Genomic DNA, 27,154 nt, shown 5'->3' on the forward strand with positions numbered 1-27,154 from the left:
AATGTGAATATATATTTTCGGCTTAAATAATAATTCCACAAAATGTAGTTATTTTGTCGAAATGGAAACGTTCTCGAAAGAGTCTTCCTATATAAAGAGATTTTTTGAGATTTAGGGAACTTACTTATCTAGTTTCTTGCATTTCAATTTTAATAAAATTACATTTTTTGGGCGCTTCCTTTTGGGAACTAACACCCGTATAATAGCAGCCCCCTTACCACTTTCTGGATTCTCATTGGTCCTATCACATGGCTGCTCCTTCAGGTTTCCTGTGCGTCGACGTCGCGCATAGGTGTGGACAGGGACAATGAGACGAGGTCGGGGTATGCAGAAACCCTCTCGCTTATCGCCTGACGAACCATTGAGATCTTTCGATGTGTCGGGCCTGCTGTCCAGACTGCTGTTCGAGTTGGAATTCGATTTGTTTGCAGGGTGTTCCTGTGTTTGTTGTTGTTGCAATTGTAGACCCCGTAGGGCCTGCTCCAAGCTGTGGCGTCGCTGCGCTGCTGGCTGCGCTGGCAGCGTTGATATCCGCAGGGGTGGGGGTGGTGGCGGCGGTCTAGCCCTGGTGTTGGGCACTCGAATGGTGGCATAACGTTGCACAGTCGTATGCGAGCGACTGAGGGGCTTGGGTTTGGTGCGTGGGGCGGGCAAGGGAATGGGATTGACAGGGGGCGGTGGTTCCAGGGGTGGCGGCAAGGGGGGGAGCAAGCGTTGCGGCTGCGTGGAAATGACGGGCTGCTCGTGATCATCCAGCTCGGCGGCGGACGAGAATGTGGAATAGGCCGAGGAACTGTTGCTGTGGTTGGGCGCCTTGGAGGCGCGCACAGTGCCAAAGGCGAGGGTGGCGATGGCTCGGGGCTTGCGTCTGCCATCCAAGCTGGTGCAGGTGGAGGGCTGCAACATGGTCTGGGAGCGTCGCAGGGAGGGCGGCTTTATCGACAGCTGTTGGCGCGGACGCGGCTGACGCAGTCGCTCCGTGGGATCCAGCACATAGTGATTGACCGTGGGTGTGGATGCCGGGGGGCCTGTCGACTTAGATTTGGCCTTCTCCTCCAAATGCTCGGCGCTCTCGTCTATCCAGCCGTTGTGCAGTGGCGGCGGCTGATGCTGCAGGGCCGAGGGTCTGTAGCCATTCAGCTCCTTGATCGCATGCACGATGCGTCTGTCTCGCGACTGCTGCTCCAGCTGGCGTATACCCTCGAGGGTCATCTGATATTTGCTGAGCACGGAGACGCCGTCGAGCAGAAAGCTGCCGCCGCTGCTCGGCTGACGCGACAACTTGGGCAGCGGCCCCACTGTGCTCCTCACCGTGCCCCTCACAGAGCCCTCCTGGTGCTGATGATGCGCCTGCAGCCAATTGGCTTCGTAGAGCGCTCCCATGGCATTGCCGGTGTCCAGCGAGAGACTCGCGTCCACCGCCTTGCCCGGATAGTGTTTGATTTTCATGGCGAGGCGAGGCGAGGCGCGGAGTGTGTGGGAATTTTTCTCGGTCGTCTATAAAGTTGGGTTTTTTTTGCTCTATAGCTTCTACTTTTCCTTTGCTGGTGAAATTTCAAGAGACGTGATTTGTTTCTTTAAATGTTTGCTTGTAGTTGTAATTGTAATTGCCGTTGCTGTTGTTGTTGTTGTTGTTGTTGTAGTGATTGTTGTTATTTCTTTGCATAACCGCCAGCAGAAATTCGCGCGCTGAATTTTGACGAGTCAGGCGAGTCAGTTTGTTGTTTTCGAGCGACTGCCTAATTGTATTTGGTTTTCTATTATTTAAATTGTAAAGACTATTGTATTGTTGTTGCTGTTGGTATTGTTGTTGCTACAATTGCTGTTGTTGCGGTTGTTGTTGCGGGTTGATGTTGCAAACTAACTTTCCATATCTGTTGGATGCATTATTTTAGTGATTGCCTCACACCTTTTTCGATTTTGTTTATAAACATTATGTTTGCCAACCCACTAACTGCTTTGTCATTCCCCCCTTCCCCCCTCCTCATCCTCATAGCCATCACTTGTGGCCAATTGTGCCAATATTGGCAAACGTCTGTTTGTTTCTTTGTGACGAACATTTGGATGTTAAATACGCTTACCCATTGCGTGTAAATAGTCGTTAAATAAATGAAACGAACAAGCAGGCTTTGCCACTCAAATCCAATTATTTAACAGATTGTTGTGAATGAATGACGCGCATTCGTCTCTCGCAGCTTAATCATAAACATTTCCCAAGAATATTATATGGTTTTTGTGAATGAATGAGTAAATAACAATAACACATCAAATGTGACGTCTTTACGTGTCTGTCGACCTCTGTGTGTTGCCCTAGACAAGGCTAAGTGAGTGGCTGGAAGCGTGTAAGACACGTTGTTTCCAAAGACTATGCGGCTTTCAATCGTGCTATCAATCAAAACAGCGATGTAGGCATTTAGTAATCCCTTTATGATGGCTGTTATCAAAAGGTCTAGTGGCGCTTTTTGTGAGATTTTCAAATCAGTTGGCAACAGCGACCTTTCAAAACGGTCTTGCTTTTTAGAAAGACACATAAGATGTTTAATCTTTATAGAGCAGCTATACTAAAACTACAAAAACAAACAATGATGTAAATATATTTCCTTCTCCCAGTGCCTTACCTAATATTTATTCTCAAATCTTATACTTTTTGGCAACACAATTATTTGTCAAACAACAGTTTCCAAAACTAATTAAAATGTGATCTAACCCCTTTTTTCTTAAAAGTTTCTACAAAGAGTTATATACAAATAAGAACTTCCTGACAAGCTAAGCCCAAATGAGCTCTCTAAACGTGCAGTAAGCCAACATAATGTCCCGTAAAGTATATGCTGACAAATTAAAATTAATTACGATCTCTAAAGCATTTAATTTAAGCAATTTTCCAGCTGAAGAATCTTAATTAAACACAATCTTATTACAGTGATGTGTTCATCTTGAAGTTGTCGACAATTCTAAGGGCATATTTAGATTTTGTTTCCTACATTTTTGGTAGTTTTCTAGCGCCTGAATAGATAAGAAAGACCTTCTCTGATAAGGCAGCCTCGACCTAGACATTTTGTCTGACATGTATTTTTGTCTATCTATTTTCATTTCTAAGTGGTTTCTCATAATTTGATAGCATTTCAATTTGCATGAGTTCTGCGTAATTAAGCAAATTACTTTTAAAATAGAACGAATATTTTAATAAACATAACTAGTTTATTATTGTTGGAATTGAAAGACTAAACGAATTGGGAATATTATAAGTATTGACAGCATTTTACTTTTACTTCGTTAAAGCTTGATCTTTTAGTGTTTTCTATTCAGATTATTCAGATTAAAAGGCATGCATAAGTGATTTTAAAAGTTATATTAGAAGTGCACAAAACTATAGAGAACTCATCAATAGGGAGAGTGAAGTAGAAAAGAAGGCAACTAGTGTACACAGATGAAGTACCAGACCAGTTATGTATGACAATATTTAAACACTTGGGTAAATTCTAATAAAATTGTAAGTTCACATTCATTGGCATTAATTTTCCTCTTTAAACAATTAATACATTTCTTTAAGCCTGGCATTATCAGAGAAACCCCAAAGAGAACCCTAAAAGAATGCTGTATTTTCGAAAGATCGTGTTACATTTTAATTTGATTGGAAATGTAATTTCTTTATAAATAGAAACACCATCTTTTTAATAAAAACAGTGCAAATTTTTAGTAAAGAAATTAAACAAAATATTTAATGTATTTCCCCCTCACATATCACTCCTAAATAGTTTGGCTAGGGCATTTAATCTTCGGGAAATTTCAACTCAACACCTATCTGTGGTTTTTCGATTTCGGTTTGTTGACATCATCAGCAATTCGATGTTAGCGTCCGCTTTTATCTCTCGATGTGTTGTCGTGCGTCGAAGTCGAAGCCGAAGTCGCGTCCGTCGTTGCTGATAAGCGTCAATGATATTTAGTTTGAGATTGCAAACATTATTGTTTTTAGCATTTGTTTTTCGTTGTTGTTGTTGTTGTTACTTCCTCACAAATTTTGTTTGCTACACGCCGAGTTTAGCGCGTAATTTCCAATTAATGGAAATTTGGTTGGTAAAAAAGAAGCGCGTAACTAATGAAAATTGAAAGTCAACTCAAACCCACGTGCTACATACTTGTAGTATAACAAGCATTAAGTGCCTCGCATAGTTTGTGGAGTTCAGACGCTTACTTAACCCGAACGCCGGACGCCAGACCCGACCCCGACCCCGACGCCGGACCCAGCATTAGCGTCAGAGTCAGCACTTCCAGCGGCCATTAAATGCGGAAATACGTCATGCAAAGTTGAACAACTTCTGGCCATTCGAATTGAACATAAATGGCAGCTGTTTGTTCGGGCTCTTGCCAAAGATTTTGCAATACATAGACCTATACCTAGAGACGTGTTGACTTCAACGATCTCACTGCTAAGTCTCAGTCTCAGTCGCAGTGCAAAGCGGCACGAAAGCAAGGTCAACAAGTTGACTCGGCCTGGCTGGTTCGCTGAGCAGCCCCGACTCCGACTCTGGCGATTTGAATACAATCGGGCGAAGCAGAAAAGCAACAAGAATTTTTGCAAATGGCAAGAAGTAACAAGATCGAAATCAAGTGATCGCGAGTATAGAATATAGAGAATACCCTGCAGGCGACAATATTGCTACTGAAATGATAAGTTGACTAATTTTGATTTCAATTGTTTAGATTTTTGCTTGCAAATAAAACTGATTTGCATATTAAGAGTCGCTGGATAACGATCATTTATTACCTTTGATATTTTAATGTAGAGTTTAAATTTCGTGAAATTTATTTATTTAAATTCGAGACTTTTTTAAAAAACAAAACTTGTATTTTTATAAAAAACTAATTATACTATTTATTATTCAATCTGAAATCTAAGACGAGCGTCGAGACAAACTTAAAGATTCCAAAACATAGAAGAAACAACAATCGCCTTAAATAAAGATGGAAGTAATATGAATGTTTGCATGAATCGTTACTTAAACAACTACCTAAGTGATATAAAGAAATTCTAAGTGAAGCCCAAAATCTATAAGCATTTAAGGAGCAGACATGCTTAGCCTCATGTGTCCAAGTCTTATAGTTTCAAAAAACGAGACGTTCATACAGACAAACATAGAACATACACATTTACAGCTCATTTTATTCATATTAAATAGATAGACAGAAGACTATCTAACAATCGATTGCTTAGATAAGCCGTATTATAAATGTACAAGTTCACAATTCAAATTTGTTAACTAATGTCGGAATAGTTTTCCAGAAAAAAAGGTTCATACAGACAGACGAATAGGCAAACATTTGAAAGAAATAAACAGAGTTCAACTGCTGGTGGTTGAAATAATTTATAAAGCTTTAAGTAAATTATAGTCTTGTGTTACATATGTAGTCCCAAAGCGTACATACTGAATTGAATTCGAGGGTATAAAAAGCCATTCAAGCTTGCAGTTTAACTTTTGGCTTTTATCTGCGGCTATTTATAATTGTAACGGGGCTTCAGTGGCAAACCAGATCGGGCCCCTACACGTACACACCGACGATACGGCGTGGCTACCGAACAGACAGTTAGACAGACGCAGAGACAGAGACAGACGTGGCCATGCAAATACGAGTACTCGCACAAAGTCAAGTCAGTCAGTGAAATAAAGCTAAATAAAGTTAAGCTAAGTAAACCAAAGCAGCCTCAATTTAAATCCGAGTTAGTCACAGCGCTTGCTTATGTGCCAAGGGCAAGTGCTTCATAATTTTTTTCTTTTTTTTTGTATTTTGTATTGTAATGCGTTGTGTGTTTTGTATGGTAATACCCGTAGAGTGGTAGCTTGTAATTACACACATCCACGTACACGCAAACATACAGAGACGGACGGACGGACGGACGGACGGACAAACTTTTGTATTGTTGTCGCTCAGGCGACAAGGCAAGGCATAAACGCCAACAACTGGGTAAGGTAATACGCCAAAATTCCATTTGCTTAGTCACATTTTTCTGACCGCATTTCAATTTTTGAAACTCAAATTTCAGACGCGCATCTCTGCCCTTTTTTTTTAGTATTTTGTTAATACTTTTTACTAGCTTTGCTGACGTTCAGGTTATTTATAATCGATGATAAATATTTATAAATTTTGTTCGGCATATGCTAATGAAAGTCGAATCCAAGTCGAATGAAGAAAGTTATCAAATCGCTTGACTGCAGCTGGCTATGAATCGCAATTCTTTAGACTCTGTGTATATCGTTGCGTTTTAAAAAGCAAAGCTCGAAGCACGCGCTAATTGGCAAGAAGTTGAACATGAAATCAACATATGAGCCATAATATACACGTTTATTGTATCATAAATATTCAGTTTCCATTGTTTGTGCTGCTCTAATTGATTAACAAAAGAATATCTTAACTGAACAGGCTTTGGCAATTGCATGAGGAGGAACATCGCAAAAAATGGGTCAGCACTAATGATCGCAAACATTTGACAGACAGACAGACAGAGAGACAGACAGACAGCTATGGCTGTGGGTATGGCCAATTAATTGCTTACAGACGATCATTATTGAGTGATGGATGTGCAGCCTGTGGCTACAATCTGTTCATAACTGATCATTTCGGAGTGATTAGGGAAAGGCCTCCAAGCTGTGTTTCCGATCAGCAAATATTTGCAGTCAGTCGTGCACAGTCTTTGTAGAAATTTGTGGAGCACGGAAAATGTAGGGCATAGATGATTACAGATCTTGGATGGTGCTTTCAAAGCTCATTTGTTTGCTCAAATTACAAACGAAAATTGCTTGCTTTTAGCTGGAAATAGTGCATTAAATGTGATTACAAGTGATCGTTACTGAACTCTTCCAAAGACGATCGCAAATTTGTGATGATGACAGATCTTTATTTATTTTCAATTTTCATTTCTCAGACTTGAGTGATCGTTAAGAATTAAGGCCTGCAGCTAACTGCTGATTAATTCTGAGTGATCATAGAAAGACTCCTGCATAGTGTTTACTCATTACTATTATAAAGCTACTAGAATAGAAACTGTTGATAGAAAATAATTTTCTCTTGAAATTATCAGTGATCAGTAAACATATTAAAATACAGGTAAGCACTGACTAAATATTGCTAGAATTGAAACAAGCTTTCGAATATATAGTATGTATGTGCGATTAATTTAAATGATCGCAACATTGATCGATCATTACTTGGTATAAAAGGGAAATATTTGCACAGTTATAAATCTAAATACCGACCACATTTCAGTGATCGATGAAAGTAAGAAGCCATTAATTGATTAAGCAAAGCACTCCAGTTCAATCAAGCCGGATATATACTATATGCTTGGATATATACGACTCATGTATTTGCATATTTATCAACTGATCTTGATAAGCCTTGAAAGATCATTTGTAAGTTAAATTGTTTGAGTTCACGAGCGTCCGACAAGCTCTTTTGGGCATTTCCAATTACTAATACCGCTGACAATTGATCATTCGTCATATTTTTCAATGATCGATGAAAACCCTCAAGTTATAATTTGAGCAACAATTTTTATTGTACTTAAGTCGCCCAGCCTGTGTTTCTTTTTTCAAATTCGCATTAATGAGCTGTTCATGATTCGAGAAAAGCTGCGGAAAACTGATTAATTTTCAAGTGAAGCGAACGTTAATAGAACTAAGGCCCATAATGGATTGGAGTGTTTGCTTGAGGTTCGGCCTTAGTTCGGCTTTGTCTCTTTTAATTATGCTCGTAATACAAACTCTTTATAGCTACTTGCTGTTAATTGATTAACAGCTGCCCCCGAGTTGTATGGTAGTTGAAAATTATGTTTTCCGTCCGATCATTTCTCAATCAGCGACTACCCTTGAGCTGGCCATTACTTAATCACAAAGTCCAGCAATTTGCCAAGCCCCGATATAAATTTGCCTGCCAGCTGGCTGCGACTTAAAAAGTGAGAGTGCCGCGCGTCTGACTTATGTATAACTAACTAGTATCGATTAAAGCAAATGACTAATGGTCGAGAGTCAAGCGACAACCATTAGGCGGAATTCAAACGTAACTAAATGCCAGACTCTTTAACACAGTTTCGGTTTCTATTTCTAACATTTTTCTGTCTTTCTTCCACCGCCTTTGTCGTCGTGATCTCTCGATTGTCTCTTTACTTGCGTACTGTGGCGTGTTCCGCTCATGTTTCACACGATTTCTAATTTAATATTAAACTGAAAATCATTTCTACGGGCAAGTATTCGGTTAGAAATTCTTTTTGGCCAGCTACCTCTTCCGCATTTTCTAGCTTCATTTTAATTTGTTCGCAGCATGCAAAGAACAACAACAAAATTGCAAAAAAGGCAAAAATTATTATCTAAAGCAATCGCTGTCTCACATTCTTGCACGACCAGCCGCGACATAGGGGATATTGTCTTTATGACTATTATTGCTAATGCTGCTGCTGTTGTTGTTGTTGTTGTGCTGTGAGACATCAGGTTTTGGCCAAATGAGCCCAGCTTCGTTCGGCCCCAGCGCGACATTTGGCATTACTTTATTTTGGTTTCGGTTTTCGGTTTTTGTTTTTTCTTTTCTTGGTGTAGCCGAAATCATTATTTTCCATACATTTTTATTTCTACACTTTTTTTCGGACCAATGACCGACAAAATACAATGCACAAGACGAAAATAACAACAACTACAGCAACAGCAGCAATGTGTAGGAAAGGTAGATTGATGTCTGTCCTACTATGGAATACCCTAAAATCAGTGGGCGAGTCATTTATAGCCAACTGTTATGTCAGCCAACAAAAAATTTGGTGGGAAAACGAGCGGAAAAAACAAATGTTCAAGTCAATCGCTGTGAAAAGATAGATGAGAAGATACGAACAGCCTTTGTTTTAGAAACTCAACAGCGAAAAAACAATAACTCACCTAATAACTGATCTATTAAAACTACTAAATGAAATCTTATATATTGGAAAGAAACGTTTTGTGTCATAGAGTCGGCAGATTTTGATGAAATTGAAGAGTAATGCCAGAGCTTCTCGTCTCCTCCTAGCTATGAGTAAAATCTGCCTCGATTCTCAGCTCAGCCATGGACAAGACACTACAGGATATATTACGATAACGGATCTGCTTGATAAAGAGCAAGAGTTCTAAGGTACAGCCATAGAGGATTTTTCAATTTTTTTCAATTCATCAAATTGTTATCACAGCTTCGAAATTTTAAAAACTTTGAAAACAAATGCTTTGCTGATATTGTAGAATCAATCGTGAAAAGAAGAAAAGATTATTTTAAGAATAATTTAGTCATTACAGAAAGATAATCTATCATTCCTTCTAACCTCAATATACTCTATAGAATTTAAGTTAAGTCTCGCACCTCCGCTAAGCGTTGAAATGCATTCGTTTCGTTTCGTAATGCCATAAGATTTTGTGTTATCTGTCACGGCTTCGATCGCGCCTGACTTGTATCATGCATATGGCAGAACCCTGGCATACCCTTTTAACCTTTTTGGGTGCAGAGTATGTATGAAAAGACATAAAGCAGCAGCCAGTCAGCGGCAAAAAGCCATAACAACAACCACAACGGCAAAAACCACAAAGGAAAACCACAAACCGGAATTCTTCAAGTGATCTTTACGTTCAATCGTTCAAAAAAAAAGAGAAAAAAATGAAAACCAAATGTGACTGTCTATACGTTCCATACATACATACATACATATGTATGTATTTTATACATATACTCGCCGTATGTATGTATTTTCGTTTGTATATAGACAGACACCTACAGACTGTATATTCAGGAGCTATCAGCGCTTGGCGCGGCAACTGCATTTAGTTTCTTCTTATAAACACTTTCACTTTTGTTGTTTTTGTTGCTTTTCGTGTCTTGAATAATTTCAAGAATTATTTAAAATATAAATGATAAGAAGAAAAAAACCCAAAACAAGTTCATTGGAAACAACAAAAACACAAAAACACACGCATGCTTTGCCTTTACATATGTATTATTTTGTGTTAAACGTTCGCCTTGTTGTTGTTATTGTTGTGGTGGTTTTATTTTCACTTCATTTGTAAACAACACATGTGTATGGGAAACTATTGCTTTTTGTTATTGCTGTTGTTGTTGTTGTTGTTGACTTTTTAGAACAGCGAATGCGGCGAAATGTTTATGTAATTGTGTTGGAAAATAGCGCATAATATTGTTACGAGCATGTTAAAACGGCATTGTTGTTGTGCCATAATGTGCATTATTATTAAATATTATTTCATCTACTTTGCTTTTAGTTTTCGCTTTTATTGTTGTTGTAATATTTAGCGCGCAACGAAGCGTACTTATGTGTGTGTGTGTGTTTGTATGCAAAAACTGCAATGCACACCACAATAAACGAAAACACAAGAAACACGAAACAAGCGACCGACACGAGAAATTGTTGCAATCGTTGTTGTTGTTGCTATAATTGTTACTGTATTGCAGGCCAAGCGCGCATGCGTCTCGCACGTTGCCTCGCTACGCTGGCTGCTGAACGAATGACGAACGACTGAGCAGCAGCGCGGCTGCTGTCTGTTGTGATGTTAGCCATCTAGCAGCCAAGAAGGTGAGAGAGCGTCGCTGAGAGCGCGCCATCGACTGACAGCAACAACAGAGAGAGTGAGTGGGCGAGCGAACTTTGCAAAAAACTAAGTACAACATGTGCGCGGCCGTGAGAGCGACGCACAAACAGGTAAAATAATCCGAAAATACGGCAGGGCGTGGTCGACTTTTGAAAGCGCTATGCCCGTACATCTGCGAAAAATATTTTATGACCGGTTGTCGGTCACTATTAAATTATTTCTTGGTGTTCCTCGTGTTTCGATGGATTTGTCTAGTTTGAAAGCATTCGTTACGAACTTTTCAGACCATCCCGTCGATCTGGCAATGAATTTGTAGGTTTTATGGTAAAATATTGGTATTAATCGACAGAATTATTGTTAATGTTAATTGTTAAACTAAATAAAATAAAATACAAATAAATAAATAGAAACATCCTTTCACAGATTTGTTAGAAGTTGATATCCTTTATGTCTGCAGGAATCGAAAAAATCATCAAGAATAATGGCGTGTGCTCTAATCAATTCAGTACAATATTTCGATATTTTTTACAAATTTTGTTTAGACACACCTATTATTCTGTCCAGCCGAAATATTTGTACTTTTTGAATTAACTAAACGCTAAGTTATTTTTAATAGCTTGTAAAGCCGTTTATTATTTGTTTTGTCGCTAAAGTATGTTTATTTTGAAAACTAATTGATTTTTTGAGAAAAAATAGAATATAAATGAGAGGCAAGCTTTTTGAAAAAAATGTTCTCACACCTATTATTCTATCCAGCTGTGTAGTATTTTTATATATAGTATATTATTTATATAGTGTTTCAAGTATATTCAGCTTCCCAATCAAAATTGAATTGACACTAATATATGATGGCCCTTTTTTTAAAAAAAAAAAAACTAACTTGTTTTCCTTGTCTCTATGTTATTATAGCTTTGTCTTCATCTTTTTCTCAACCTACTTTTAGCTATGCCTAGTACTATATATATAAGTATTTGTCGTTTTGTCTTAATTTTCTGTTTTATTTTAAATTTCTATTCTATTTTTTTTTTTTTTTTGTTATTAATCTCTCATTGTCTGATTTCTGCTATGGGAATCTGTTCTATAATCTAGCTTTCAACTCTTAATTACTAACTAATTTACAAAATAGTATTCGAAATGGTGTTTTATTCATTTAAAATTCATTATAGACCACGCTAACGATTTTCCAAATCTCTAGCTTATAGTACGAGTATGATATTAAATAAATATATATTTTTAAACACTTAGGTTGATAAATGAACGTAGAAATTTGCAAATTTATTCATAGATAAATTAATTTTTGAGTGAATTTCCTTCAAATATACCTTATGTGTTTCGTTAGAAGTTCCTTATCTTCATATACTCGTTACAAACATTGTAAATGGTCTCTAAGCCACAAGTAGGGCATCAAGAAATCAAGCAGAACCAGTTTTAATTGGCAGAGACACATGTGTTGCTGAATTTTCGGAACACATACATACATACATACATATGTGGCACGTTTGAGTAAGCCACTCTGCGTTCTCTCTAGGCTCTGAGTAATTGATATGCAGCAAGGCAGTGCTCAGTGACATCTGCTCACCGGAGTGATTGCAAGCTGAGTGCAACAAAGACTGACGGCAGCTGTGCCTCAGCCGGTAGTCAAGTGCGGGTGCTGAGATTAAGGAAGCATCGCCGAAATAGCGATATGTTGCATGTTGAACACAGAGTTTCAAGGAAGCATTCACCTTCATTTCATTCCACTTCGCTCCACTCTACTCTGCACATCAAGTGCGCCCGCATTTTCATTTTATTGTCTATTTTATTGTATATGTACCGCAGCTCTTGCGAACGCAATTAAAATGTTAATGCTAATACGTAAAAGTCACATATTAAATTAACACTAATGCAGCAAAAACAACCGGTTGTTAATTCGCAGAAGCCGAGCACGTAAATAAACAGAAACCCCAGCGCTGCCATGTCGTGCAAATATTTAATACCACAATTAGTTAAAAGAGCTTGGCAAGCAACCTAAATGCCTAGCACACCCTGAAATGGGTGTAAGAAGCAACAACAACATCAACAATAAGCCAAGAGCAACAACTGCAAAGCAAACACATAAACGTGATCAAAATTGAAAGGAAAATTGCAAAAAAAAAAAAATAATAAATAAATTAATAAAAATAAACTCAATAAATTTTTTTTGCGCAAGTACTGACATTTTACTTGGGCGCGCTGTGAACTTCTCTGCGAGCGTGGGTGTGACCCGCAACACACGACCAGCAATGCTTGCCACAAAGTCAAACTCCATGTTCAAACTCGTAGATACACACACGAGCGTTTCAGAGCACACGTGCAGCCGGCTTCGACTGGAGAATACGGCATCGGGCTTATCTGCAACAACTAGTTGAGCGATCTCGAAAGGGGTGGACCAGAGGTGGGGCTCTGTAGGCCATGTGGCAGCTGCCATTAGCTGTGGGTGATCGCGCCTGCAGTGCGCACAGCAAGAGCGCAAAAATTAAATTAAGTGTGGCTTGCATTCTGCTGCATACTTCTGGGGAGGTAGAAAAATCGCCATTTTTGGACGAGTGTGTTGACTCAAATTTGCAGCATACTTTTAAGGGCACGTTCAAGAATTTATTAATATTGAGGATGACAGGATCTCCCCACGAGATCCCTTGTGTAAAATATTTAAAGTAATATCATAAAATATATTCCGCATTTAATCTACAATCAGTTGTATTAATATGTGTATAGGTAGATTTAAGTGTGTCCTATATATAGATATATAATATGGACAACTTTGTATTCCCCTTTAATTTTTAACAACTAAGTTAAAGTTGCCATATTCATAGCAGAATACTAGTTTAATAAATTGTAAATAATTGTTTATAAAAAATAAAATATTTGAGTATAATATTAACGATTTAAGAAGAGAATTTTCAGTTCATTCGGAATGTTCGTATAGAATATCTAAAAAAATTTTAAAATTTCGCGGCAGAAATAGATGCACTAGCAGATTTATTATCTAAAATGTTTGCGGTAAAAGATATAGCCAAGGTTATGTTTTTGGTTGTTAAAAAAAGGAATGAAAGCTTAAAAAATTGTATTTATATATTTTTCACATATTTAAAAACAAAAATTTTAAAAGTGAGTCAAGTCTACTTATTAGAAAATGGAATCAAAAATTTTAAATAAATTTAATAAATTTAAAATTTGTAAGGTCTACAAGGCTTCGTACTATGTCCGGTATTTGGTGAAAGTCATTTAAGTTATGTTTTAAGTCTGGTCGATAGGTTTAGTCCACTGCTTTTAAAAAATCCGATGCAACCTAACAATCTATAAAATTTTAGTTCTTCCCAGTGTGCTAGTAAGAAATATAGTCTTTAAAAAAGTTAAGAACGGTTTCAATACGGAAGAGGAATGCTTTCAGTATCGATAAAAATCAATGATATCTTACTTAATATCTAATTACCTTCAAGCTTCAAAAACTCGGAAACAAATATGCAGCAGATTCTTAAATTTCAAGACTTTCATCTGCGTACTATAATTGTCCTTTCTTAAAGAATAGTCACTCTATTAACTTAAAGTTTACCAAAAAGGATTACTTAACTTAAATGCAAATACATGCTTTGAATAATATAATTATTATTCTTTTGGAGATACTAGTATTACTATTATTAAGTACTTAAGTTATAATAAAAATAAAACTTCTATTTATAATTTCTATAACTTGAGAAAAATTGCATCAACTTACCTTCCATAACATAAACAATGCTGCCCACATCGCCCTCCTTGATGATTAGATTCTTGGCTGGATATTTCACAGGATACATGCAATCGACAATTTCACGTATTTGTGTCAGGTCTAAATTCTTCATGAAATCATTATCCAAAATGGCCGATTTGATTAGTTCACGGGAACTGCAAGAGATAGGAAATGGAAATTAAATTGATGATTAATTTTAAATTAAAATTGGCAAAGCTGTCATAAATGGCCAACCGTAAAATTTAGGCACGAGTTCAATTCGACCAATTCGACTCCGAATGTGGTAGCAACTGCTTCGATTATGAGAATTATGGCTAGCCACCAGCACCAGTACCAGCAAACCAATTAATTTTAACGCTGACACATATAAATCGTTTTATCTCGTTCGCCACGGCCGATTGGCCCAAAAGCAAGACAAACGCATGGAGAGCCAGAGCCGCAAAACGCGGCAGATATTGTGTATTGGCATGCGATATGAAATTAATACAAATTTGAAAATTGTATGCTTGGCTATGCGATTGGCTACCGAGGACAGGACAAGAGGCTGCGGGTGGACCGGAGCGGGTGGAGTGGAGCGGGGAGTGGGGAGTGGGGGCAGGCTTGCGCATTGCACATGGCACGGCCATGTTGCTCATGCCTGTAAATGTCAAATGACTTTATCTGTCAGCGAATTTGACAACTTGCACACAGTGCAGACCAACCGGGCCGATTAATTAAAGCCATGGCGGGCGTGCAACGGTGGCGACGTCTGGGGATGGCGCACGGGGCAGAGGCAGTCACCCAATTTGTAGCTGTTGTCGTTGCGCGCATGCGCAGGAATGCCAGCCCAAGCCAGCAACAACTAATGACAAAGCGACCGGCTGCCGAAATTAGAACGCTCAGGTCGCATTAATGATGAGTTGTGGCAAAGTCCAAGACGCCTGCGGTGTCTGGCAAATGCAACTGCAACACCTCTAAGTGCGGCAGGTGCCACAAATTGCAGCACACACACACAAGCACACACCACAAATTTTCGGCAATTAATTTTTCATACAACTAAATATGCATGACAGGCCAGCAACCAGATATGCCACTCACGACTAGGCCAGGCGGCACGCAGGCAGACTGGCGGCAAAGGGGGCACACACTGGGGTGCAGGCAGCAGGTCGACCCGTGACTATCATTGGGCGCATTGTAGCTAGGAAGCGCCGACGTGACGCTGCCTCCACCGCTGCCGCCATGTAGCGACAGCTTTAATTTTTGCGAGCGCAGCAACGATTTTGCGAAAGAAAAATGCGTATTAGATTTCAACGCCAGCGCCAAGACACGACAGGTCGCTAGAGATGGACTTGGGGCTGAGAATAAAAAGTAACTCGATCGAAACTTTTGCACACAAATGGAAGAAGAATAAGAAATTTAGTAAATTAGTGTTATACAAGCAGATTTTCAACACGTCAAGAATTATAGAGAATTCTATACTAGAGATATTTATGGTAGTTTTGCGATTGACCATATTCATATTAATTGTAAATTGTATTTTATTTATGAATTTAAATTTATTTTTCACACTCACATCGACTTGAAATTATAAGAAATTGCAGTTTTTACACAGCTTGAACTCAACAATTTACAAAAAATGAAACTAATATAATTTTGAATTGTAAAATTCATGAACAGATAAATTTAGAAAACATGATTACGTATTCAATCAAGAATAAATTTTTTTTTTTTTATAAATCTTTATTTTTTATTTAAGATATGTCCTATGGAGGACAATTATGAAATGTTCTGCCATGATGGTTGTGACGTGATCAAGAACAAATAAGCAATTTTATCATTGTATTTCATTTTGTTTTAAAATAAGATTCCATAATGATTCTTAAAATGAAGAAAGCGAGTGTGAATAAGTGAAAGAAAATTAGGAAAGATAATTATAGTAAAAAACGATTTTCAATTATCACCTAATATTTTACCAATACTTGCCAAATAAAAAGTTTTAAAAAACTGATCTGGTAGAAAATGATTTTCAATCAATGTCAAGTTTTCAAAATTCAGTTAAGCTTCTTAAAGCTTCGGAGCGACATGCAAATAATTTGCACACAAATTTATGTTATTTCAAAAGAAGGCCTCGTAATGTAAATCCCAAAAAGTCGTTTGAAGCAGAACACTAATAAAATAATTAGACAGTTCTTACTTGTTCTAATTTGTTTTAGATTGCAAAAACCATATTTTACTTAGCTATTTCAGAGTTATTTTAGATATTTTTTCAGTAAAGAAAATGTTTTAGTTTGCGAAATTAATCAAATTATTTGTTTTTCTGCTCTTACTTATCTTAAATCGAAATTTCACAATTATCGCCGATTTGTTTGGATTTCAAGGTCTTGGCAGCAATTATTAAGTAAAAATTAATATATATGTATATATATAAATCAACCCTTTCAATACATTTGATAATATGTATATATGTATATATAACAATTGTGCAGAAGGTGGCGCTCAATTTATTTTGTAATTATAGTTTTGTCAACAACTAATTGCTACCAAGTGAAAATAGAATAGTTTTCTCGCAATTATTTGCAGCTTTTTACATTTTATTAAAATACAAAAATAAAAACTTAAATGTGTCCGTTTATAAATATATTTTTTTTTTCTATATAAATAGCAATAATTGATATACAAGAGATAATGGAAATTAAATCCACATTGTTCCATTTGTATTTGTTGTCCAATATTGATAAGCTCATATCTTTAATAGCTGCTCGGTCTTGTATTTCCGCTGTATTTATGCAATTCTGGTCTAATCTAATCAAAAATATTAATAACTGATGTTTGAAAAACCCACAATTCGAATTGTATTGACAACTTTTGAAACGCTTTGTTGCTCATCTCTAAAACCCGCCAATTGGATGAAACTAGTTCGGGCCATCGTTGTCGTTTGTTGAACGCCATTGGTGGTGCATGTTGTTTGTTGCATGGTGCGTAGCGTGGCATAGTCTTGCGTCTAGTTGGTGTTGGCTGTTGTAGCAACACCCGCGGCGCTTTTCCACGCCAACGAATGCGCTTTTTATGCGTAAATTATCTTTGGGGACATGCAGGCACACAGACATATATACATACATATGTATGTATGTGTGCTCGTACGGTAGACTCCGATTCAGATGCAGAGGCACGTTTCGGTTTGGTTTGCAATTCGGTGCCACTTATAGGTATGCCACATATAACAATTAATAGCTTCAATTAGACCTACGGGGCGTGCGTTCCAGTTGTCGGAAGCTATAACCATTTATATGACTATATTTGTGCGTAAATTTGATTTTATGTGTGCCAAGGCATGTCGGGCATGTATGTGAACGTCACTCGCCGCTAGCTGCACCTATTTTTCTATTTTTTTTATTTTTTTTTTTCTATTTATCTGCCGCAATACCCAAGGCGCCCAGCATGCCAAGATACCGAGACGTTTAACGTAACAGTTGCGGGTGCGTTCAATTACGACGCCAAAATTGAAAGTGCAAACAGTTATTAGCGACAGCCAAATGCTGTTGACAATTAAATGAAGTAGCTGTGTGTGCTCTTTCAGGGTGAGGCCGACTTTTTTGCACTTGACAAACACAGCTGCTGGACACGGCCAATACAAGTTAAGTGAGGTGCGAAGTGCTGGCCACATTTCGCACTCCAACTTAAGAGCCATTTGTCATAATTCTTTAAAGGATGATACATAAATTACTGCTGAATAGCAAAGAAGCAACATGGTAGAACCAAAGTTTATACCAAATTCAAAGAATACTTGCTTAACAGCTAGTTGTTACGTGGCTTAAAACGTGTGCTGATAAAAAAAGAAGCTTTCTGTTTTATGGCAAACCTTTGAGGCCATAAAGATGAAATGCTTATTTAGCTTATGCTCTGCCGTATCATCATAATCTTTCAGATTGAGTACGTATTGTATATAGAGGCAATGCAATCAGAAGGTTAGCTTCCCCTTGAAAACAAAAATAGCCGCCATATGACAAAAAAAAATGCATCACCATTTCTCTTGTATGGAGTATGAGAACTTGAACCTTATCGTCAAGACTTCAAGGAAGAAATTCAATACGTTAATGAATAACTCTACTTCCTATAAGACTGACGAATCACGAATACAAGGCTAGCAATCAACCATTAATATTACATACATTCTGCCTTTTAAAGCTAACTTAACTGTTGATTACTCAACAAAAAGCCATTGAATGCAATAGAAGTAACGAACAGCCAAAATTAATCTAAATAACAATAATATAAGTCCAACAAATAGTTCTTCCCTTCTTTCGTGAATAAACAAAACAAGAGATGAAGTTGAAGAAACAAACAAGTAAGACTAAGTACATTGAAAAATAGTATTCAAGCTAAGAAGATTAAGCAGGAGTAAGAAAACAAGTCGAAAATTTATTTAAAAACTGTCCTCAATAAGCACTGATTAAAAAGTGGGAAGTAAAAATCATAATACATACTTGTATGTCTATTCTAAGATAAGTAAGTTTATACAAAAAGGTAGGACTCAGTGGATGCAGCCTCTTGGATACAAATCGAATTAATTTACTTCGTTTGTTTTTTTTTTTTAAGAATAAACCTGATTCTCTATGTTTCCAATGATTGTGTTCTTCCCCTAATTTGCTTACAATTTTCAGTTTGTGAGTCAAATTATTCGACAAAAAATGTATTTAAAAATCAATCATATCTTTGTGAAAAGCACCATTTCCTGGTAATCGCTCTGGGCACAATATTTATTAATACACATCTAATATTTTACTTTTGTTAAATGACGATTACATTTTTTATGCTACTTTTTCCAAAAAAAAATACACTTGCATGGCAACAAAACAATTGTTTTAAAACAAGCATTATTTTAGCTATAAATTTACTTTTCAATCATTTGCATAAATGCCTTCCAAATGTTCTCATTTAAATAAATAAATTGCATTCCTTTGCAATAAAGACTTGTAAGTTGTGAACTCATCAGCAACTCCTCTGCATAGTCAGCGCCAAAATGCTGAATAACCGCCTTCTTTATCATTATCTGTGATCAAAATTTATGCTGCCTACTTTATTGCATTGACCGGCCATATCGTGACAGCAAATCGGTCGGTTTTCGGTAAATAATGCCACAAATTTGCAGTAAACGCAATTTATGCATACGAACTGTTGACACAATCGGAAAAATGCGGCAAATTGAAATCTAACTGTGGGCCCGAATCGAAGTGTGCAACAACAATTCGGCCAATAAATGGGTCGGCTGGGCGCATAAACCAAGATCTAATGCGACATGGCCGGCGGCCAAGATTGGCGTCGGTGTTGGCGTCATAGCCAGACTTTGTGTGCAACCAAAAATCTGTGCCGACACTGCCTGGCGACGGCAACAGGACACTTTTTGACACTTGCATGGCATAAATCAAAAGCGCCGTAGGCCTGGCCAACACAGCCAGCCAATTCATGTCTGTAAGTTGACCAACTGTTGGCCATTATTGCCAAGCTGTTGCCCGTTGTCGGCTATTTGTTATGGCTGTATGTATGTGTGTGTGTGTGTGTGTGTGTGTGTGTGTGTGTGTAGTTTTGTTTGTTTATTTGTTTGTGTGTGGCTGTCTTTTTGGCAATTTACACGCTGCATATGTCGCATTGCAGCTTTCAACGGGGACATCTAATAAATAATGCCAGAATATGGTAAAGCAATTCGTACTGCGTGCACAGTGGGGGTCCAATGATAACTTGCTATATGCGTATGAGTATTATACTTGTAGTATGACTAAACTGTCCAAAGTGGCAGATTGTTGGTAATATTGTGGAACGAGTGAGATGAAGAGGTGTGTGGGTAGATTTTCAATTTAGCATCATAAATGAAAGATAGCTTCTTCTGTATGTTTATCTCTGCATTCAGCGGATTATCTTCCAAATTAAGTTGGGCTGAATAATTCAGAAACTAAGAGTACAAATTTGTGGGAGTACACCGTCTATAAAGAACCAATTATTAAAGAGTTGAATAACGTTGCGTTACCTTATTGGTGATCATGGAAATCGAGTCGTAGAAAGTATTAGCGTATAAGGCAATCTTCCATCAGGTCATCCTTTTATTAAAGTAAGGACAAGAGATTTAATAGTTGAGGGACAATAAAGACCACAAGGAACCAATAGAACAATAAAGTGCAACCATATTGGTAAAAATAGAGATCCAGTCCCCGAAAGTATGTATAGTCATCTTCCATTCAAGTGAGGCCAGATGTTTGAATGGAGGACGAACAAAGAAGAAAATTTAAAGTACCAGACGGTGAGCCAGGATTAAAGAGATCACAATGAACCAAATACTAACTTATTAGAGATCACACAGATCCAGTCCCTGAAAGTATTATTAGGACTAAAAAAAAGGATTGCCCAAACTATCAAACATGATTATTCGAGTAATAAAGAGTCTGCAGAGTACTACCATGTGGGTCAAGAATAAGAAACTAATAATAAAACATGCTGTAATTGATAATTAAGAGACAACGAAGAAACCGTTGCAGATGATGCTAATACATCCCCAAGAATATCTAATATCGTATTTGTAGTAAGCAAGTTATTAGTACTGAACGATCATTAAATTTTTAGAGTGCGAGTAGATTTTAAGAAAGTTAAGTAAATGAAGACTTTTTGCGCGTTTTAAAGTATAATCTTTAAATTCTCCATAGTAAGATAAGAAAAGATTTTATGCAAAGTTCAGTTACTGTGAAGATGCAATTTGAATGAAATGCTCGTTCCGTGTTTGAAAGAATATGATAGTGCTCCATAATTTTATCACAACTTTCATGCCACCATGACTGAAAGAATTAATCCAACTGCATGACTCATGCTTTGCTTATCAACAAGAAAAAGGTGTATCTTCTATTAAAAATATTTTAAAGATTATACCTAATTCTGTTTTTACACGGTAGATTGGTGCCAAAGAAAGTCTTGTAAAGAAGACATTGATCATATATTATTTTGAATCTTGATAAATGGAATAAATTCGTACAACCATATACAAGTATAACATTTTTAATGTTCAAACCGTGTAAAAACAGAATTAGGTGTATTTTTAAATGAAAACCTCAACTGCCTACATTTGAGGAAATCGACACATATTCTCATAATGGCTTAGTATCCATTTGTATTTATCATTTCTACTATTTAGACCAACACACTGCTGACCTCTAAGCTGTGATCACTGTGCCAATATTATTGCCACTTAGGCACACGTGTCTGCTCGGAAAAATTAGCCACTATTGCCAACAGGAAGCCACAAGCAACAATCGCAAGACCACAGCAACAACAACAACAACAATAGCAGCAACATCAGTCGACAGCAAAAGTAAATGTTTATGTTTGTTTAGGCGAACAAACAAACAAACAAAAATCAAGTGGAGAGATGGCAAGACTAGCAGAGCTAATTGTTGATGCTGGATGCTGCATGTTGTTGTTGTTGCTGTTGCTATTGCGGATCGAAATAGCGCATTGCTGGGTCCGGTTCTAGACAAAAAGTGGCCAGACTGTGGTAAGTGTGAAAAGCGAAATCTGAAAATATCAGCGCACCCACGCATTTTCGCGGCTTTTTTTTCGACGCGCCATTTCTCATACGGAACGAATGTGGCAACTGTGATTTTTTTTCAAGTTTTCGTTTCGGCCAAGTTTTAATAAAAATTGTTAAAAACAAAAGCGACGGCGCATACAGAAATATACCGCATGTGACGCAATGGAAGCGTGCTGGCTGCCAGTTGGCAGTGGCTATCGTGGATATGGCGGCTATAGCGACTATAGCGGCTATACGGGTGCGACACTGTCACCGACGAAGGCCACTCGTGCCCACTGGGATTTGCCGTACTCTGAACTTGTACGTGTATGTGTGTGTCTGACGTGTGTGTGTGTGTGCGACTGTCAGCGGCAATTTTTAATGAAGACATTGTGCGACGCCCTGATTTTGATTATGATCGTCATGATGACGCTAATGCCAAAGCCGATCGTCAGCATCATGATGATAGTGCTGATAATGAGAGCGCCTTATTTTATGTGCAGTGCAGGCCCGGCAACGTCTCTTCCATCATAAACAACTTTTTTCCATTGGAATTTCGAATTTGTGAATTAAAGCACAATATTTATACTTTGGGAAATCTTTTTTTATGGATTATGTCTAACGATGAAGAAATAATTCATTGTGTCTGGAAATAAACATATCAACAAAGAGATTTGCAAAAAGACACATTTGCCCACGCAGTCAAAAAATGTATTTTTAATACAAAGAACTAATTTTTTCAGTACGTTTTTATAGGATCAACAAAAGTACTTAAGTAAATACCTCTTGATTGCGGCCTTATTGGACCCCCAAGACAATATTAGTTTTAGTTAGAGTTCAATTTTAGTAACTTTTTGTTAGCATTTTTAAAAGCAGGGATGATTTAACAACCCAAAATATGTTGTTTTTGAAAATTTCAAATATAGAAAGAAATGTATTTTTTATACAAAGAGCTCTTTTTTTTTTAAGTGAATCCAAGTTTTTCAGTACATTTTTATAGGATCAACAAAAGTACTTAAGTAAATACCTCTTGATTGTGGCCTTAAGACAATATTAGTTTTAGTTAGAGTTCTATTATAGTAACCTTTAGTTAGCATTATTAAAAGCAGAGCTGTTTTTGAAAATTTCGAACATAGAAAAAAATAATTCTTTAATACAAAGAACTCTATTTTAATGAGTCCTAACCTAACCTAGAGTTCAATTATAGTAAGCTTTAATGCGGAGCTGATTTAACAACCCAAACTATATTGTTTGCGAAAATTGCGAATATAGCAACTAATAGTCGATCAAGAAAAGTACTGACTAATTTGCATTTATTTAGTTATATTACACAACACTGTTTATCCACTTCTTTCACACACTGAATACGGCTTTTACACAATTGGGAAAAAGTTTGAGTTAGTAACATAAGTCCATTAGAAAAAGGGTTAGGCCTAAATGTTTTTCAATCGAAAATTTGTAGTCAAATATTCAATTACTACACAACATTGTTAATACACCTATTTCGCGCACTTAAACAAGTTTGAGTTAAAACCATTACATAAAGTTTAAAACCTAAACGCATCAAACGGAAATTTTCAGCCAAATATTAGACATAAAAAATTTAAAAACAAAACAATTTTAATTGTTTTTTGATACACAACCCATTATCTCTTTAGCAAATCTATAAAAATTCCTACTGTCGCAAAGCTCAAAACCTAAACAAAAACATATACATATACATAAGTGTATGTATAGTCACATAGTCTATTAACAACCACCCGAGATGATAACTCCTAACAGATATGTCAAGAGGGAATCCCGATAACAATGTTTACAACGCACAAAAATCTTTCATTCATATTTTTATACATACATACAAGTATGTACTATATATTTGATTTACTTTTGTTTTGACTACTGAGTCACATTTTTCGAGATCGTATGTGAAGAAATAGGGCTATTAACGAGCTACAAAATGTAGTTAACACACTTACTAGTAATTCGCAAGCATTTCGGAAATAAAAACAATTAGGCACAATTTGCATGACTGCGAAAAATTACAGCCTGTTCTTGCATTCTGTGGAACTACAAGTATTATAAATAGAATATCGAATTTTAGGATTTTGTTTGAAACAATTGAATTAAATGAAATGAAATTACTGCATCATTGACTGAATGATTCAATCAATCACACACAGCCAAAATATACATTTAAGTATGTGGCTTAAACGGAAGTACAATGGTTATAATCGATGAAAAGGGCGTTCAAAATCGAATTGGAAAATGCAAATAAATGCAATTCTGTTGGATTGCGATAAATATCGAAGTTTTGATAATACGAGCAACTACACTTTCATTTCAGAAACAAATCGAGTGCTGCCGGGAAATATCTGTACTTGTAGTTCCATAAACTTTCAGGGTAGGGCTCTGGTTTTTACAGCTCACGATGTTCAATAAATACGGAATGGAAACTTCCACAGCTACAATTTTTTCGATTTATGTATAATTGACTTTTCCGAGTGCACTGTTAGATTGAACAGCTAATTTCATCTGCTAATCTGCATATACTGTATGCATATATATATATATATATATATGTATATATTCATTTGCTACTCACCGCTCATCCTTATCGTATTTGGGCAAGGTGATGTGGTCCAGCAGCACCGAAGATTCCGACTGGGGTTCCGCGGAGATGCCCTGAGCACGCTGCCGCTGAAAGGTTTGTCCAGTTTTGCGGGTCGCCCCTGTTGAGGCGCTGGGACCGGCACCCGCGGCACTGCTGCGAAAGGGAAACACACTCTGGAACTTGTCCAGATGCGACTTGAGCTCCGCGATCTCGTTATCCTTGTACTGAAGGGCACGTTGCATTTCCTGTATCTTCATCTCCTTGGCCTGGATGATTTGTATGAAGCGCTCCTCCTGCGGCGTGGCCGCCACATAGGTGTTGTTCATGATTAGCTGCGTGGGATCGATGGGTGTGCCCGGCGAGGAGGTGGTTGAGGCCGGCGAACAGGCCGATATGCGCATATTCTGCATTTGCTGACCGAGGGCCAAGGTCGAGGGCGGCTGCGGATGCTGCTGTTGCTGCTGCTGCTGTTGCGTGGGTGAGGACGTTTGCTGGAGACAGGCAGCGGGTATGGCCACGGGTTGTGTTGGACTAGGAGCATAGAGTACGGGTTGAGATCCCGCGGCGGTATATAGACCCTGAGTCTGTGCCTGCAACTGCTGCAGCTGTTGATAGCGTTGCTGCAGCTGCAGCTCCTGCTCATGCAGGATGTTGCGGGCCTGCAAGTTCAGGTCTGTGTGCAGTTGTTGGGAGCCCGAGGGCGGTGTGCCGTAGATTAGTGTGTGGGTGAGGACGTCGTTGTGGGAGGGTGGCGCCGGACCCGGTATTAAACGTAATCCGGCTGCCGTATGCTCTAGACCGACAAGTCCAATGCTATTGGCTGCTGGTAGCGTAACAATTCCGCCGCTGTGAGTACCGACGACGACCCCACCGACATTGACGTTGCCGCTGCTGTTATTATTGTTATTGTTGTTCACGATGTTCACCAGACCCAGGTCGGGCTGAAACTGATAGTTGGCGTTCGGCTCCTGCTGCATGCTGGCGGCTTTTCGCAACAGCGCTGACGGTGGCAGAAGCTCTTGTTGTTGTTCTTGTTGTTGTTGTTGCTGCTGCCTCTCTTGCTTCGGCCGCTGATCTTCGGCACTGCTGTGTCGACGATAGCGACGAGCGCTCTCCGCCGCTTTCTTGCTGTTGTTGTTGTTATTATTGCTATTATTTTGGTGAGTAAGATTTGTCGAGGGTGGAAGAAGAAGTGTGTGCTGATGATTCCTCTCTATGTCCGGTGGCTTGGCCTCTGTTCTAATGAGCGGCACATCGGTTATCACTGACTGTGCTTTTTGTAGTTGCTGATTTTGAGGTTGTGGTTGTCTCTCAGTGGCTGTTGTTGTTGTTGCTGTTGCAGTGACAGACTCATTTGTTGTGTCTGTGCTATGGCTATTGTTGTTGTTGTTGTTGTTGTTGTGGCTGTTAATGTTGTTGCTATTTGTGGCTGGCCGCTTAGTTGCGAAGCACAGCCGATCAAAGCAAAAACGCATGCAGGCGGTTTTTCAAACAAACCGCCGCCACAAAAAAAACGCTCAAGCTGCTGCGATTAGCCCTGCAATGAGAGAGAGATAGAGAGAGAGAGAGAAATTGAATTAATATTAAAGTGCGATTAAATATTGAAATGTCCGCTTATTAATCAATTTAAACAGCTTGCTAATTCATAAACAAATTCTTAATCTACTCTAACTAAATGAGCAAACTGTTAAAACTCATAAGGCTGTTAATTGGCTTCCCCAAAGAGAGCTAGTTCGTGAGAGTAGGAGAGAGTGAGAGAGAGCTGCTGGCTTGTCTCTATTATGTTTAATTTGACGCCGTCGCCGCCATCTCATTGATAACACACAATCACAGGCATTTAGACATGCTAAATGCCTTTATTAGAATTTGGCCGCAATCGTTAATAAATCCAACTCGTATATCAGTTGGGCCGTCGCCAGACAAGCCCCAAAAAATCTAGCCGGGCTGACAAATTGTACATGACTTTGCAGTTTCTATGTCTATATATAGTATATATTTGTGTATGAGTGTGTGTGTGTATAAACAGGCCTGGTTGGCTATCACCGGTACATGACAGCCACGCCTTATGCTTCAATGGATAACAAGCAACAGCTTTATGTTTCTTGCCGCACACACTACACTCATAAATCGTCAGCCCCAATTGGCATATTAGTTTAACGACCACACTCATTTATCTATTCGTTGGCATAGTGTTTAAAAGGCTGTTTTAGATCTCTATCGATATTTAATATGTAGGTACAAGTATGTATAATATGAAAGCATAGTTCGTTTTTCATACTTTATCAGAATTTTATAATCTAGTTATACTATATTGCCCTCATTTGCTCGGCTTGATAACCAATGCTCAGGTTTCCGGCAGCTTATCCATGTTTTATTGTTATACAATACTATATGTAGCCAAAATATAAATTTAATTTCTTTGTATAGATTTAAACATAAAACCAAAATATGTAAACTACCAAATGTGTTTGAATCTTTAATTAGTTACCAAGGAATAGTTAGTTAATTAATGAATATTATGCTAAGGCAGCTCAGCTGGATAGTCCATTCCCGTTTGTGACTGTATTTTAGATACACATACGAAATAAAAGGGCCGATCTATTTACAGCGTCTATCTATCACTAAGTACATATATAGACAAGTTTATACTTTTTAGAAAGACTATTTTC

The 27,154-nt window shown here is 37.9% G+C and overlaps 1 protein-coding gene across 2 annotated transcripts in view; it reads right to left on the reverse strand.

The window, feature by feature from the left end:
* LOC115631927 (cGMP-dependent protein kinase, isozyme 2 forms cD4/T1/T3A/T3B) overlaps positions 1 to 27,154 on the reverse strand; it is a 53,326-nt gene that overhangs the window by 6,991 nt on the left and 19,181 nt on the right. The window contains exons 2-3 of one of the 2 annotated variants that reach the window (XM_030528778.1): positions 24,477 to 26,022; positions 14,335 to 14,501 (exon numbers count right to left, since the gene is read on the reverse strand). In XM_030528778.1, coding sequence (XP_030384638.1) covers positions 14,335 to 14,501; positions 24,477 to 25,960 — 1,651 coding nt within the window. In that variant the 5' untranslated portion in view covers positions 25,961 to 26,022. Of the gene's footprint in view, positions 1 to 218; positions 1,736 to 14,334; positions 14,502 to 24,476; positions 26,023 to 27,154 lie in introns of those variants that run through there. The other variant, XM_030528779.1, reaches the window with a different exon arrangement.

Source organism: Scaptodrosophila lebanonensis, unplaced genomic scaffold (genome assembly GCF_003285725.1).
Source record: "Scaptodrosophila lebanonensis strain 11010-0011.00,11010-0021.00 unplaced genomic scaffold, SlebRS2 tig00001412-arrow-pilon, whole genome shotgun sequence".
Classification (NCBI taxonomy): Eukaryota; Metazoa; Arthropoda; class Insecta; order Diptera; family Drosophilidae; genus Scaptodrosophila; species Scaptodrosophila lebanonensis.